Raw genomic sequence first — 17,729 nt, 5'->3', positions numbered from 1 at the left:
TCCACCCTTACCCTCATAACCAATGGCAACCATTGATGTTTTTACTGTCTTCATAATTTTGCCTTTTTCAGAAAGTCATATAGTTTAATTTGATTTAATTAAATATAAATTAATTTTATTTAATTAAATATAATTAATTTAATTTAATTTTAATTTGAGTCATACAGTCTGTAGCCTTTCAGACTGACTTCTTTCACTTAGTTATAGTCATTTAATATGCCTCCGAAGTGGTAAAGAATCCACCTGCCAATGCAAGAGACACAAAAGATGTGGTTTGATCCCTGCATCAGAAAGATCCCTTGGAGTAGTCAATAGCAACCCACTGCAGTATTCTTCCTTGGAAAATTCCATGGACAGAGGAGCCTAAAGGGCTACGGTTTATCGGGTCACAAAGAGTTGGACACGATTGAGCCACTGATGCGTGCACATGTATATGTCTTTTTATGGCTTGATAGCTCATGTATTTTTAGTGCTAAATAATATTCCATCGATGTAAGTAATATTCCACAGTTTATTTATCCATTCAACTACTGAAGGACATCTTGATAACTTTCAAGTTTTGATAAATATGAATCAGTTCAGTTCAGTTCAGTCGCTCAATCATGTCTGACTCTTTGCGACCCATGGACTGCAGCATGCTAGGCCTCATCCATCACCAACTGCTGGAGTTGACTCAAATTCATGTCCACTGGGTCAGTGATGTCATCCAACCATCTCATCCTCTGTCGTCCCCTTCTCCTCCCGCCTTCAATATTTCCCAGCATCAGGGTCTTTTCCAATAAGTCAGTTCTTTGCATCAGGTAGCCAAAGTATTGGAGTTTCAGCTTCAACATCAGTCCTTCCAGTGAACATTCAGGACTGATTTCCTTTAGGATGGACTGGTTTGATCTCCTTTCAGTCTAAGGGACTCTCAAGAGTCTTCTCCAACACTACAGTTCAAAGTCATCAATTCTTCTGCACTCAGTTTTCTTTATAGTCCAACTCTCACATTCATACATGACCACTGGAAAAACCATAGCCTTGACTAGACAGACCTTTGTTGGCAAAGTAATGTCTCTGCTTGGTCATAACTTTCCTTCCAAGGAGTAAGCATCTTTTTATTTCATGGCTGCAGTCATCATCTGCAGTGATTTTGTAGCCCCCCAAAAATAAAGTCAGCCACTGTTTCCCCATCTATTTGCCAAGAAGTGATGGGACCAGATGCCATGATCTTTGTTTTCTGAATGTTGTGGTTTAAGCCAACTTTTTCACTCTCCTCTTTCACTTTCATCAAGAGGCTCTTTAGTTCCTCTTCCCTTTCTGTCATAAGGGTGGTGTCATCTGCATATCTGAGGTTACTGATATTTCTCCCGGCAATCTTGATTCCAGCTTGTGCTTCCTCCAGCCCAGCGTTTCTCATGATGTACTCTGCATATAAGTTAAATAAGCAGGGTGACAATATACAGCCTTGACCTACTCCTTTTCCTATTTGGAACCAGTCTATTGTTCCATGTCCAGTTCTATCTGTTAATTATGAATAAAGCTGCTAAAAATGTTCAACTGTAGGTTTTTTTGTGGACATAAGTTTTCAACTGAGTTTTGTTTTAAATATAAAAGGGACACAGTCTTCCAATTAAATTGGGATAATTGAACATACCATTTGTGTTCATTTTCTCCTAGTGGCTCACTAAAACAATAATGAAAAGTTTTTGAAAAAGCAATAAAGCCCCAAGGAAAATGAGAATGGGATGCCAGGAAACAATATTTAGAAGATGTTACCAAGCTTTCAGAAGATGGAAAGCTGATGGACAAGTGGAAAGTGACGTAAAGAGTGAAGAAGGGTGATCTCCAAATGCCTTCCAGTGGAAGCCAACCAGAAGTCACCTGATTCATGCACAAAGTGAGGAAAAGCTCGGGAGCTGAAAAAAACAGATAACTCTGAAAGTAGGGTGGTTGGCTCAGGGTTAAAAACAGGTGCTCTGCTGCCATTGTCTATAAAGAGGAGTTAGACCTACCCAGACAGGCACATGAACTCACCTATCATGAAAAGATATGGAAATGTATCTCTCCAGGGTGATCATATGGTTCCACACCTGAAGGAGATAAGTATAACTGAGGCCTGGGGTGAGATGAGATGCCTTACTGAAAATCAAAAGGAAAAATCAAAGTTTTTATACTGAATAGTAAGACTCTACCCCCAGCTCCTTTCTCTATTCAGCTTCCAGAATGTTGGTTACCAGATGTGTGATCTTCTCCAGGAAAAATATTAGAGGACTCCAATGTAGATAAGAAGGAGGGGAAATCATCAGGAATATTAAATAAGAATGTTTCCTGATTTGAGGATATGAAAGACTCTGTCTCTTAGCAACAAGCACAAAGAATACAAAATGTCCCTTATTAAATTTTCCAAACAATAAAGATAGAGTACCATAATGCTTCCATAGAAAGATTTAAAAGAAACCACACACATGCATACGCACTTCTTCAGGAGTCATAATGGAATTAATCTTCCCAATGGGAACACTGTAAGATGGAAATCAATGAGACAATATGATCAAATAAGACAATATGATCAAAATTATCAGGGAAAAAAGTGTTATACTTAAAATTCATAGCAACAAAACTATCAATCAAGTGTGAAGGAAGAAAAAGTCAACTTTCATATTTGCAGGGTTTCAAATAACAAGCCTTGTGTTAAATAAATAGCAGGCCCCTGTTTGTATATAAACAGACTCCTATTTCAGGAAACCATGGGAGTATGTAATCCAGGAAGGATGCAGGATCCAGAAAGCAAGAAGGGGACACAGAAAAGGAGTTGGAAAGATCTTTCAGAAGATGGTTACTGAGGACTCCAGGTTGGCATCGATATAACAAAACTGGAAAGCACCTAGTGTAGATTGAAGTAGAAGTTCAGAAAGCTCCAGGAGAAATGTATCCATGGAAAAGCAGAATTGATAGATTACCTCATGAGCTTGATTATATCAAGAGGAATTAGTTCTTTTGGCATGTTTTGAGATAGATTAATGACAGGAATATAGAAACATAATAAAACAATGTCAACAAACTAGTGTATAAGAGAAAGGAAATGAAAGCAAAGTAGCCCTGTGGCTTGGCTGTGAGGGGGGCAAGGTGGAAGGCTTGAGTTGAAATTCCAACTTTGCCATTGAACTGTGATCATATGCGTGTTGCTTGTTATTATTATTTTGATTGTTATGTTCACATTACATTTTGATTTAAATAATATCAATGAGAGGATGGGGGATAGCAAGTGTGTGCAAGTGAGAGGGAGAAAGAGAGGGAGAGATGTGAAGCAGAATTAAATTTAATAATTCCTCATCTTCCAAAGGAGAATGTCAAAGGACAAGTCAAAAGTTGAAAATCAGCCAACAGCAGTGTAATGATTTTAGTAGCTGACACATACAGTGCTTACTTATTCTGTATGAGGATTATCCTTTAACACACATGCACACACAGTCACTCATTTAATCTTCTCCATAAAAGTGGTGTCGGCTAGTAGCAAGAATTGTCAGTAGGTGAAATGAGTCAAAGATGGTGGTGGTGGTTTAGTCACTAAGTTGTGCCAACTTAAAAAATATAGTCACAATCTGAAAGTTAGAGAGTTGTTCTATTCAGTAGGAATGTTTAGGACTTCAAGCCTGGGAGATAGCTTCTCAAGTAGCGCTGAGAAACTGCTCTAAGAAGATAGGGGAAGGAGTCAGGTTTTATAGAAGTTTGCAACAAAGGGGTTGATAGTCAATATCAAAAGTAGAAAGTGTTAGTTGCTAAGTCGTGTCTGGTTCTTTGTGACCCCCGGGCCTGTCCATGGAATTCTCTCCACAAGAATACTGGAGCGGGTTGCCATTGCTTTCTCCAGGGTATCTTCCTGACTCAGGGATTGAGGTCTCCTGCATTGCAGGCAGATTCTTTACCATCTGAGCTACCAGGGAAGCAGTATCAAAGAATATCAAAGATTATTGTTAATTAAGGAAAATCAGATATCTCAAAGAATTTAGCATTTTGTGTATGGAAAATTTAGAATTTTGTGTATGGAAAGATCCAAGCTTCTGGGCTCACTGAAATCATTTCCTTCATAGGCATGTCAGCTCCCTGGGGCCAGCATCCTGCTTTTTCACATCCCCCATCTACAGGGAGTGGCTGTAGTCTGAGGGCTATTAGATAGCAGATATTTTCCTTCCTGAATTCTTTTAGGGCTTACTAGCTCACACCAGAGGGCTGCAATCCCTAATAACTGTGACGTCTTTGTTTACTGATTTTGGCAGGAAATACTCCATGACAGTCTTGTTGACTTATTGCAACCCCATGGACTCTATGTCCATGGGATTTCCCAAGGAAGAATACTGGATTGGGTTGCCATTTCCTTCTCAAGGGCATCTTCCCAATCCAGGGATCAAATCCAGGTCTCCTGCATTATAGGCGGCTTCTTTAACCAAAGCTAGACTAAATATAAAATGTATACTGCATTAGAGACATTTTTGTATTGTCTTACTTGCTATGATAGAAAAGTTCTTTAATTTCTGTTATTATCAAAATTTTGCTTTCCATGGGATCGCAGAGTCAGACACGACTGAGCAACTGAACAACAACAAGGATAGGAAATCATGAGCTGTTGAAAATTGCTCTCCTTTTACCACCTCTCCTCTTACCCTCTTCTGATCTATAGACTCTGAGGTAGGAAGTGCTGTTAGAAAGCTGAGTTCTAGTCAAATGGGGGAAACTTCTTTTACACACAACTTGTGTGTTCTGACATTGTTTCAAGATTCATTTCAATCCTGAGGACCTTCCCCAAAGGAAAAAGTACAAGTGGCCAATGAATGGGGGTTCATTTGTTCCCGAGTCATCTCAGTCTGAAAGGAATCAGCCACTTCAGATCCACTGTTAGCTACTTCTGTCCTGAGGATGAATTCTGTATATTGTCACCTTGCTTATTTAAATTATATGCGGAGTACATCAAGAGAAATATCGGGCTGGATGAAGCCCAAGCTGGAACCAAGATTGCCAGGAGAAAGATCAATAACCTCAGATATACAGATGACAGCACCCTTATGGCAGAAAGTGAAGAAGAACTGAAGAGCCTCCTGATGAAAGTGAAAGAGGAAAGTGAAAAAGTTGGCTTAAAACTCAGCATTCAAAAAACTAAGATCATGGCATCCAGTCCCATCACTTCATGGCAACTAGATGGGGAAATAATGGAAACAGTGACAGACTTTATTTTTTTGGGCTCCATAATTACTGCAGATGGTGACTGCAGCCATGAAATTTAAAGACGTTTTTTTTCTCGGAAGAAAAGCAATGACCAACCTCTACAGTATATTAAAAAGCAGAAACATTACTTTGCCGATAAAGGTCTACCTAGTCAAAGCTATGGTTCTTCCAGTAGTCATGTAAGGATGTGAGAGTTGGACTATAAAGAAAGCTGAGCACCTAAGAATTGATGCTTTTGAACTATACTGTTGGATAAGACTCTTGAGAGTCCCTTGGACTGCAAGGAGATCCAACCAGTCCATCCTAAAGGAGATCAGTCCTGGGTGTTCTTTGGAAGGACTGATGCTGAAGCTGAAACTCCAGTCCTTTGGCCACCTGATGTGAAGAACTGACTTATTTTCAAGACCCTGATGCTGGGAAAGATTGAAGGCAGGAGGAGAAGTGGACAACAGAAGATGAGATGGTTGGATGGCATCACCAACTCGATGGGCATGAGTTTGAGCAAGTCCCGGGAGTTGGTGATGGACAGGGAAGCCTGGCAAGCTGCAGTCCATGGGGTCACAATGAGTCGGACATGACTAAGCAATTGAACTGAACTGAACTGACAAGGGTAGAAAAGTAAGAATGTTAATGGAGGGCATTTTACTTTGACATTTCCCTTTTCTCCACTCACTAAATAAAAGTGCTAATTTTTCTTTTTAATGTCTGGGATCATGCCGGGGTTGAAACAGGAGAGTGGGCTAGGGAGAAATAGAATATACTTTTTAGAAATTAAGTTATCTTACAGAAGCAATCTCCCAATGCCATTTGAGTCCACAATTTTCAAACTGATCTAAGCAAGTGTTCTAATGATAGCTGTTGTGTACTATATCCATGTGTCTATGGGTAATTTTTCCTCAATCCCTGAATGAGTTAAAAATCTGATGATAAAAGGGAAAAGAAGATCATTATTTTTTAATATTTTATTGGCTCACACACAACTATTACAGCAGTTACTTTCTGACCCTTTTGCTTTATCTTCTATCCATATACAATTCATCCTACCATTGCCTGATAAACTTCTAAGAAGATTACTGTGCTTGATAAAATCATAAATTTTTTCCAATTATTCATAAGGAAAAAAAATCTAAATTTCTTAATTAAAATCTGAGGTCTCTGAAAGAGACTAAGTATGTGTCTTATTTATTTCTTCTTCTGTAGTATCCAGCAAATGATTGAGCATGTAATTAAGACAGCAATATTAACAAAGATTTCATTGAATTAACTTGAAATTTAAGGCTTTCTTTTGTCTTACCCCATTCTGCTTTTCTAGTATTTTGTTCTATAATTACTCTTACATGACTCTTCCCTCTTTCTAGTGTTTTTAATTTGTATTCTAAACTTCAGGTTTGTCTGTCCATCCTTTTTTCATTCATCTGATTTTTCCATTCATAGATATTTTCAAAGATGATAAATCAAAATACTCTCAGTTGCAAGTAATGGAAAATCTAACTCCAACTGGCTTGAGTATTAATTAAATGGCATTGTTACCGAGTCCAAACTCCCTCTGCTCACCTCAAGATAAGTCAATGAATCTCAGATGAGGTGTTGGGGTCTTTAAGGGAGCTGGCTGACCCAGAAGATGGCAGCTAGCACCGCACAATAACCATCTTGTAGGGGCTGGGTTACCAGTTTATTTTATGGGTCAGAGATAGGGAGAGGTTGAGGGAACAAAAGACTATTCAAGGGCAAGCCTCAGGCAGGGGAAGATGTTAGTTTCATCTCCTTACAGTCCTTCACTGATGGGAGGCTCAGGTTATCTCCCTGAGGCAGGCCATTATGTATGCCTACAGTAACAACAACAATAACAAAAACAGCAGATGAGGGTAAAGTCACAGAAGCAGATCTAGCATAAATTCAAAATTAACCCTTCCCGATTACAGGATTCATTGACTCAAAAATTTGGAAAATCATTCTTGTCAGTCAGAGCAAAATGAATGACCGAAGGTATTGACACTCAGGACCTCAGTGAATGATCACAGTCTCTCCAATTTACACAGTAAAACCTACCCATTATGGTTCTCACCACGCTGTAATGGTGAATCCATAGTTAAGTCATGTCCAGTCACTAAGTCATGTCCAGTTTCTAAGTCATGTCCAACTCCTTGCAACCCCATGGACTGCAGCCTACCAGGCTCTTCTGTCCATGGGATTTTCCAGGCAAGAGGACTGGAGTGGGTTGCCATTTCCTTTTCCAGGGAATCCTCTTGACCCAGGGATTGAACCTGTGCCTCTCATGTCTCCTTCATCTTCACACAGATTCTTTACCACAGAGCCACCAATGGTATTTTTACTATTATTATAATCCAACTAGCAGGCACAAAAAATTGTGTAGATGGCATAGGATTATTTAACTATGATTTATCAGTGCCCTGCTATTCTTTGTACTAAGAGAAAAACCACACATATAAATATTTGAAAGACGTTTTCCTATTGACTTTCAAAGAATTAAAATTAACCTCCTGGTGTATGCTAGTTGCTCAGTCATGCCCGGCTCTCTGCGACCCCGTGACTGCAGCCTGGCAAGCTCTTCTGTCCACGGAATTTTCCAGGCAAGAATACTGGAGTTGAAGGAGGAAACAGAACAGGCTCTATCTTGAAAGCAGGAGTCCATCTTGGGCCGGACTGTGGCCTTTGAGCTATATGCCCAGTATCTATGGAAATAACATACCAACTGGAAAACTAGGCCCCAGGAAGGAAGAGCCCCAGGACTCCTACCTAGACTCCCTAATTATCTCCAATCTATCTAACCGAATAGAATCATACATTCATTCTATTATGCTTATTGGGGTATGACCACAGGCCTATTGATAACTGTCCACTGTTAACTACCTAGGCTTAAAGCATATGAATCTCGGGTTAACTTTTATTGTATCTTTCTTTTTCTTTGTTCAGACTAGTTTCAGGAAATTTGGGGAGGTGGATTTGGGCACATAACTTAGGGTATATAAGATTTTCACAAAAACTGGTGAGGGTCCTTGGCTAAGAGGAGACTCTTCCTTGGGCCCGCTGGTGTAATAAACTGCACTCCACTCTCTGCAGTCTCTTTCTAAGTGAGTTTGTTTCCCAGAACGCGTGGTTACAACAGAGTAGGTTGCCATTTCCTTCTCCAACCTGCTGTTAGGTTAGCCCTTTTAGCGCAAAGAAAATTATCTATTTCAACACTAGAGGGCGGCAGTTAGAAAACATTAATAGACACCATTGCATTTCACTACATTTTTTGTTGTTTTTTCTCCAAAATTATGACCAGAGTATGCTTACAGCAGTTAAATATTGTATATTTTAAATATTCTACACCATTACCAAACTGTGTATTCATAATATTTACTTTGTAAAGTGTCACTTTAAATATTCTAAAAATGAAAGCTTTTCACCTTCTGCCACTCATAACTTACGTATCTTAGAAAGCAGAGTGAAGAAGTCAACTTGACAATCTCTAGTGTGTGTAGTCAAGTGGGAGATTTCAATAATGTTATATGCTTTCCTTCAAGGAATATAATGTCCCATAATCTGGAATGATGATGAAAGCAAAATAGCATCCCTATAGGACAGAGAGATTTCAATTAGGTAATATTTCATCAGATCACAAAAATATTCCATATTATAATACTTGTCAGTCTGTTTATTAGTCTGTAAAATACATTAAGGCAGGGTGTTCTCTGTTTTAGGCTTCTTCATGTTGAAGTATTTATTTTATTCTCTTTACAAGTGGCACCTCTTATCTACTAATTTTTCCCCAATTTTTAAAATTCAATCATACCTTTTACTTTAAGAAAAAAGTGTTGAGAGTTTAAAGAAGCTAATGTTTTCAAAATCGTTTTGTAATATATCCCATTGCTCTATGTATATAGTATGGGATTCAAAACAAGGAATATGTTTCTGGAATTAGAAGAGCAATAGTTGGTCTTCATTCACTTTAACACTTGGATTTTTCCAAGGCACAATGCTGTGAAAGTGAATGAGGATTTTTTCCCCTTGGGTACACAAAGAAAGAAATGGCATAAAATGTGTATATCTTTCTAATGGTGAGTTATTTATAGAGAGTAAGATGCACATAGAAAAGACTAATATGTATTTTGGTAGTTTATATATATATATATATATATACTTGATTACAGTGTACATTTATTTAAAACTTCCTACTTCCAAATTTTTTATCAGACAGACCACAGGTAAATAAAAAAATAATTCATATTAGGCCATTAAATATAAAAGTGCAGAGTAGTTATATACACAGATGTGAGTAAGACAAACTAAATTATTTCTTCTATCTCTGGTTCTCAAGAAATTGTACCATAACTTATTGGTAATTTCTCTAAAGCTAACACTGCAAAGTAAAGTCAAATAAAGCTGAACTAAAAACTGTCCATTTAAAAACCCTTAGTAAGAAAAAGGTCACAGATGAATCCTAGAGCTTATTTGCATCACTTCAGCCTGAAAGAAGTATGTAATTAGAATGAAAATGGATTAAAGAATGCAAAGTCAAATAAAGTCATACTATAAAAAAGCTTCTCAAAGCAGTTTTCTCTTTAAGAATATGCAAGCTGTACAACCTGCATAGAAAGCTATAAACTATACTAAGTCCACTAGTTTACTATACCCCAGGAAAGCACCTATCCCACAGTGGGTGCAATATTTGTTGGGTGAATATTTGTTGATAGTAAATAGAAACTATTGCATTCAAAACAGCCTCAGAATTAGTCTCCTTGAAATATTTTTCAAAATAAATTTGCTTTAAAAACACGTTACCAGTGATTGATAAATAATATTAATTATGATAAAAAGGAAACTTCTCAAACATTACTATTTCAAAAAACTTATAGTTATTACAACTTATTCTATTGTGAGTGAAAACATTAGCCCATTTTTACCCCCATGATTGCCATGTCATTTCTAAATCTTAACTGAGTGAAGTATAATGACTCTTTCATTAACTGAAGGATTCCCAGACAACCAAATTATTTCTAAGGACTTAAGTACTTGGTCAGACAATTGCAAACATATTGCCCACAAAGGATTCTTCATATTTGTAGGTATAGATTTTAACAAGTACCAAAAAAGAAGAAGGACATGGGAAAGGAAGAGTAGAGAAGAAGAAGGGACTTCCCTGGTGATTAAGATTTTGTGCTCCCAAAGCAGGGAGCTGGGGTTTGGTCCCTGGTCAGGGATTCCCTGGTGGCTCAGACAGTAACGTGTCTCCCTGCAATGCAGGAGACCTGGGTTCGATCCCTGGGTAGGGAAGATCCCCTGGAGAAGGAAATGGCAACCCACTCCACTACTCTTGCCTGGAAAATCCTATGGACGGAGGAGCCTGGTAGGCTATAATCCATGTGGCTGAGGCTGCAAAGAGTCTGACAAGACTGAGTAACTTCACTTTCACTTTTCTTTCAGGGAATTAGAACCCACATGCTGCCACTAAGACCTGCTGCAACCAAATAAATACATTTTTAAAAAAGGAAAGAAAGAAAGAAGGAGGAGAGAAAAAAGAAAGGAAGGAAAGAAAGAAAACAGTTTTAATTATTAATACATAAAGACAGTTGCTTCTAAATTGATAACATATCCTTCCACCAGAGGGCAACATTTGCAAGACATTTAAATGATCTCTCAAAAGCATTTCCTAACACAAAAATATAAACAAATGCAAACTTATAACACTGCTATTGGGTAACATCTTATGTAATTTTGAAGAATACAAAATTTGATGATGATGATAATTATTTAAACAGTTGCTTATAAAACACTACTTAGTAAAACACAAGCAATAAATTGACTTCTTTAAAATATAAGAAGATAGAACTTTCAGAAAGGAATATATTGCTCTATGTCATTGGACTTTTTTTTCAGTTCATTATTAGCCATGTAACTCAAATATAATACAAAAATTTTAGGGTAGAAGAAATGAAAAAATACTGTTCTACATCAATGAATAAATTAATGAAAAAGTCATAGAATTTTACATGTGGAACGGACGATAGAGATTACGTGCAAGCCTTCATTTTTTACAAATAAATCAGTTTATTAAAACTAAGTAACTGATTCAAAGTTGCAGGGATGATAATCAGCAGAACCAGGATCCAAACACAGTCAGCTGATTTCACATTTTTTATTCTACACCATTGACATTCAAATTATGATCCAGGGGTGCAGCCCTGGAAACTTGTTAGAATTGCTGCACCTTGGTCTCCACTGCAGAACTATTAAGTCAGAATCTGTATTTTAAACAAGGCCTTAAATGGTGAAAAACTACTCTAATCCATGCTGCTTCTTCATCACTGGTCTCATGACTTCAGGCAAATCATTAACTCTCATTTCCCTCCTCAGTAAACTGGAAATAAATTAAAAAAAAAAAAGAAACTGGGAATAAAATTAGTTTGAAGAATCATTATAAAGAGTAAATGAGATCATGTAAATGAAATGAAAGTCATTCATAAATTATAACACTACACACATTAGTTATAGTCAATGAAACCTCCTTTTATTGATAACAGTGCTTAGAAAAAGGGGACAATTCTCTTAGAAGAATTGTCTAATAATGCAATTCAAAGGCTAAAATTGGATGGAATATTAAGGGTAAGGGAAGGTGTCCAGAGAATGGAAGACTTTTTCAGTATTCCTAAATTAATACCATTTGTGTAACTATGAACATTTCCTTGCATAAAATGAAAGCTGGTGATATTAAGATCACAAAGGTACATATTTAATGTTTAGATTTGGGGAGCATGAATGAAGAAAATATGTCATTTTCTTCAGATTAGTAAGTAATATCTGAATATATGTCTCTTATATTGGGTGTAGCTATTAACCTAAGAATAGCCTAAATGGTAGTCTAATACAATTCTTGTAATTTTTCACATACAACATTTTCCCCTTGTTTATGAATTTGCTTAAGATATCCCCTCAGCTGAGATCTAAGTGCCATCATCTTTCCCCACCCAATTTCCTGGACTGTCATCATTTTTATAGGACTAAATTTCTCTTCAAGTATTAAGACAGACAAGGAAACATCACTTCCTGAACTATTTTCTGTACACTTTCACTTCCAGGCTGGGTTACTTAACTTGTCCAATTTCACCCATAAATGGTTGTAATTGTATTTATGTGTCTATTTCCCATGCAGTTTGTGAGATCTTTCAGGGAACAGTCCCAGAATCTAGTGAAATTTTGAGCGCTAATAATTATCTTTAAAATGAATAAATGAATATTAGCAGTAATTCTGATTCAAACACTTACCCTTTCATCAAGAGAATGGAGAAGAGAATCAAATGACAAAGATTTCAATGAGGTGAATGTAATTATTTTACACTACAAGCAATGCTTTTGTGCTGGATGTGTCTCATATATATGACACTCAGCAATCAGGCTTGCCAGTGATTTAGATCTCTAGTCATTTGGGCTGAAACTTAGGCAGGAATTCTTAGAAAAATCATTTTTTATATCACCATCTTAACTTCACAGATATTTATCTGACTTCTGTTTTGTATATAATTTTCTGGAACTTCAAGATCACTGAAATCTCTAAATGAATTAAATTTTATGAATTTGGTCATGAAAGATTTGAAAAACAGATACTTTGAAAAGCACTAGATGAGTTAAGTCCTGATGAGCTGGAAGAAGGTAGCTTGTTTGGAAGAAGGTAGTCTAATGTTTCTCCCCTTCTTTTTATAGTTGATCACCTTTGGGGATGGATACTGTTTTGAGGCATTTCAGAGTTTTAGGAAAATCTTGTTTGGTATACAATAAGTATACTTATTTTGATGTGTGCATATATATATATGCGCACATCAAAATAAGAGAAAGATGCCCCCAGTATCCTTTTCTTTATTATAATTCTTAATAAAATATAATTTGATAAATGTTAAATTTAATAATAGCAGATGGCTTCAGCTACTTTTGAAATTTTTCCACTATCCATTCAGTACATGCATATTCATTGTATTATTTGGCCTATTTGGGGAATATTCTTACATGATTCTGTATTTAGATCCATATTTCTGAGATTTGGTACCAAAATCCCTAAGAAAAATCTACTCCCCCTGTTGGTTTAAAGGAAATTCAAGGATTTTGACTTTGAGAATATAGTTCAAGGACAATCTGTTTTGTAACTATTTGCTTGAATTACATCTAAGAAGTTTGTGATTCATGTCAAATGCACTAATAATTAACATTAATCTTGCATAGTTTCCTCACTTTGCTTAATGAAGTAGATTCATTGGTGCCATACTTACATACCTGAGAGCAAATGTCTTTCATGAATGTCTCTGTAATTCTGCTTTAGAAGAAGATGTTACAAGATAAAAAATTTATATTTGAAAAGATTATAATTAATTTAAAATAAATATTGAAAATATAATCAGCAATAATTTGTTAAAAAGCACAAGGTATAGCCACAAATGTCCTCAATATATTGATATTTTTGTAGTGTGTGTGCTGAAAATTAGTTAAAAGTGAAGAAGCATACAATTCCAAGGAATTTATATTAAACTGCTTGTCTTTTATTTAACCAGGATCACTGAGGAACAACTATTCTTTTTTTTAAAAAAATATTTCTCTACCCTCTCTCTCCCCCTCTCTCTGCCTTCTTCTGTCTCTATTATTCCTCTTTCTTGCTTCCTCCTTCTCTTTCTTCCTTTCTACCTTTTTTCCCCCCTCTTACCTATCAGGGGTTAAAACAAAATACATGAACAATATAATTTTGCAGTTTGTATACATATAATTTATATTAAAGGGAGCCCAGGTGCCCCAAATTCCACAAACATAAGTAAAATATGTTGTAATCGTCCTTCCCCGAAACAGTCAGAGTTGGCATCAGCATGCTGGGCAAAATGTAGCAAACTAGAAGTAACTTGTCAATTTTTAATAAAATCCTTCTCCCTTGCAGAGCTAAATGCACCATTCTCCCTGCAAACCCTGGCGATGATGACATCTTCTCACTTGGTTTCCATAGCATCCATTCCTGAATCCCCAGTATGGTCCTTGGTCAGGGCCATCCTTCCAGTTCCCCTAGAAAGTTGGCAACCTGACTAGCCAAAAGAAACCGCCCCTTTTCCGAAGACTTACTCTGTCCGTGGTGCTGAACCATTTTGCCAAGAAGCGCCCAGACGGGCGCTGTCAGCGGTGCTGAAAAAAATCTTCCCTGACGCTGCCCAAATCACAACAGTGTATCTGTTATTTACTCACGTCCTCAAAGAGCAGCAAGCTTTCTCCATCTTAATTCGACTCTACCGCAGAGCAGAGTTTGCGCTGGCGTGATGGGAGGAGATCATGGGCAAGAAGGAAAAACTAACAGCAGCATCGCTCACCTGAGACCTAAGATGCTCCCATGAGTTTCGGAAGTGCTCTGCTCCTTACAGCAAAGGTACCATTTTAAAAAGTACTATTCTTTTGACTTCGTCCTTACACAAGGGTTCTGTGATATTTCCACCCGCGTTAGAGAGGCCGAGGGTTTGTCAGCAACAAGGCTTTTAAAACGGAGGACTTATATTGTTTTCGAGTGGACTGACTTCCAGGACAAGGATTCATCTGCACCCGCTCAAATACCATGGCACTGCGTGCGCCCTTTGCCACCGGATCCTCCCCTTCCAATGAGACTTTCTGATTGTGTCTACCAACTCTCCTATTAGGAAACCCGTGGGTTGCATGCAGCTATTCTGTTGTATTCTCGTTCTCACTCTCCCTCCCCTCTCTCACTCGCACTCTAGCAAGAGGCACACCGATACCATTCTGCTGAGGAGGGGAAAAAAAAAAACAAACCTACAACTACCTTAAGCGATTAAGACAATATGCGCAACTCTCGCCTTTCATAGCGATCTCTATGTAAATCTGGCAAGAGCCGACACCAAGCTTTGCAAGAATGGAGTCGGTAAAACAAAGGATTTTGACCCCAGGAAAAGAGGGGCTAAAGAATTTTGCTGGAAAATCCCTCGGCCAGATCTACAGGTAAGGGAAAGCAAACCTATGTTTGCCTGGGACTCAGCAGGAAAAAAAATCTGCAGAGCTATTTCCTTAAACCCTGGTTGCTTAGAGATTGTAATACGATCAGAAAATCTTTCTTTTTGCTCATTGCTGAAGTGAGGCTGCTCTGGAAACCTACTTATTAATTCAGGAATGTTGCACTAAATTAACCTGTCTGCTGTTTGTGTGTGTGTGTGTGTGTGATTTTTGCTTTGGTACCTGCAGATTCTTGTCCTTTCCTACTGAGGATTTATCCTTTTTACAATTGAGAAATGACCTGTACCTGTTCAAAGAGCCTTTCTTTTGTTGCTTATAGTGACACCAAATTAAATTCCTTTAATGCAGAAAAAGGAATAAAGAACACACCACCTAAAAAATTAATAAAATTCTGAAGAGTAGTGGCAGAAAGAAAGCTGGGTCTTAGTTTCAAAACCACTTGAGTGGAGAATCCCCCAGTGAAATCTTCCTTCTGTACTGAAGGAATAATCAAAATATATCAATAATTGATAGCAGAAGCAGTTCCTCTTTTTAAATCTGAAACAATGTATGTGTATTTTTAATTATTTGATCTCTCTTAGATGTCTATTTCTTGTGTGGGAAATATCACAGTGCTTTTAAGAAGAGCCATAATAATAATCAGCCAAATGACTTTGGAAGTATTAGAAATGATTTAAAAATTTAAATCCTCTCTGTAGTCACTGTACTATTCTGCAAATTTTATAACTTTAAATCTGTTCAAGAATATGTAACAAATGCACCTTTTATTAATAATAGGAGCAAAATCAAGAAGAAAGGGCAGAAACAAAAGGAGAAACGATTCTAAGAGAGTGCTAATCTTCAAACTTGATAAATTGAAGCCTTTGGAAATGCATAGGAAATGTAAAGAAAATGACCAATGCACGTCCCAGTTTTCCCAATCTCTCCAGCTCTGGTGGGCTTCTTGTAGGCACCATCATGCACCTATGCGGCAGTAAATACTGCAAGGGCCCTGCAGTTCCACAGATGCCCTGGAAAGAGCTATTCTTTCCCAGCCCAACTGCCATCAGTGGGGAGTTCAGGTGCAGAGTTTAACTTTGCATATATGAGCATATGAAGCCAATGTGAAAAAAAATTTCATTAATGAAACTTTACTCTCCCAAAATAAATACATTGCCATATGCTCTAATGCTGGAATTAGACTTTAGGAATAAGTACTAACATAGCTACAGTTAGCTTTATGATCTATTCCCCAGTTTATATTTTGTAGAATTTGCAAGTCTGATTTTTTTTCCTGGTAGCCTCAAATTGCTTAACAGCTGTCTCCCAAGCTAGGTATTCTTGAAATTGATCTATTTTGCTTTCTCCATGTGTATGAAAATGATTCTGTGTGGCAAGATACATGGTGGATTGGAAAATATCTGCAAATTGTAAACGGAGAGGTTCTTTGTTTAAATATCCATCTCAAAGGTTCACGATGTGTTACCCTTCACATTCCTCTTCTTTTTAATAGAAATTTCACGGATATACTGTGGACCAGAACAGCACTCTCAGCTTCTAGTTAAACCATTCCATCACTCTACTTTCCCCTTCCCCCAAGGACAAAGCCCAGAGCGATTGAATCAGAGGGGTGAAATCTTGTGAAACACTAAACAAGTTAAAAAAAAAAAAAACACAAACAGAAACATAAATGTGGTGTCTTCTACCTTGATGTGGGACATCTTCCTGGAGTTGATTTGGGGGCGCGTTCGTGTATCTGGGAGTCGCATTGTCTTTGGAAATGGGCCCAGGACATTTTTGGTGTTTGTAACTGAGATAGTAATGACGCAAGATTGTGAATAATTAATTATTCATGTTCTGGCAGTAGGAAGCTTTGGTGTCGGCCATATGCGGCGGAGGCCTTTGTTTCAAACTCGAGTAAAAAGAGGGAAAAGAGTAAGCTGTGTCACAGGAGAGTAAACGTTGAACTGGCATCCTGGGGTTAGAGGAACGGGAAGGGAGAGGGCATGACACTCACGGAGCGTTCGCAGACCTCCCCGTGGACACTGGACGGGACAGGCCTTGGTCCCCGGGGGCTCCCGGGCTCAGCCGGGACGGTATCCCGGCGTCCTCCGTCCAGGGGGGTTTAACTTAGCAGGAAAGGAAGGGGTACGCGGGTGCAGGAGTGTGCCTGGGCCCGCCGCCGCGGAGCAGCCCTCGGGAGACTGGAGGCTGTATGAAAGCGACTCGGGTAGAGCGCTGCAATTGGGAGGCGTCTACACAGGTGCTGAGAAGGCACCGTTCGGGTCACTCTTCTTTTCCAAACTGCAGACCCCACATGAAAGTCAGGCCCAGGCGATGGATGTGAATCAAGGCACTGTGGGGTGAATCCCCGAGGGAAGGGGGATTGGCTGCCAGAGAAGATAAAATATTGAAAGTTGAAGAGATGCGGCCGCAGGGAGGGAGCTTGGGAGTCCCTGAAGTCTGGTGTGACCCCAGGTCCCTAATTCCTGAGGGTGGGGAAGGCGGTCCGGGCCCTCCTCCCCCAGATATGACGGGTTCAGGGAACTGGGAATGGTCCC

General features: G+C 38.3%; 1 protein-coding gene across 1 annotated transcript in view; it reads left to right on the top strand.

Annotated features, from left to right (window-relative positions):
* The first annotated feature begins 14,983 nt into the window (after positions 1-14,983).
* Positions 14,984-17,729, top strand: part of SLC17A6 (solute carrier family 17 (vesicular glutamate transporter), member 6) — a 40,431-nt gene continuing 37,685 nt past the window's right edge. The window contains exon 1 of the mRNA XM_010858407.1: positions 14,984-15,177. Within this exon, the coding sequence (XP_010856709.1) occupies positions 15,092-15,177 (86 nt within the window). The 5' untranslated portion in view covers positions 14,984-15,091. The remainder of the gene's footprint in view (positions 15,178-17,729) is intronic.

The sequence above is a fragment of the Bison bison genome, unplaced genomic scaffold (genome assembly GCF_000754665.1).
Source record: "Bison bison bison isolate TAMUID 2011002044 unplaced genomic scaffold, Bison_UMD1.0 scf7180017864388, whole genome shotgun sequence".
Classification (NCBI taxonomy): domain Eukaryota; kingdom Metazoa; phylum Chordata; class Mammalia; order Artiodactyla; family Bovidae; genus Bison; species Bison bison.
This window is presented reverse-complemented; position numbering and strand designations above follow the sequence as displayed.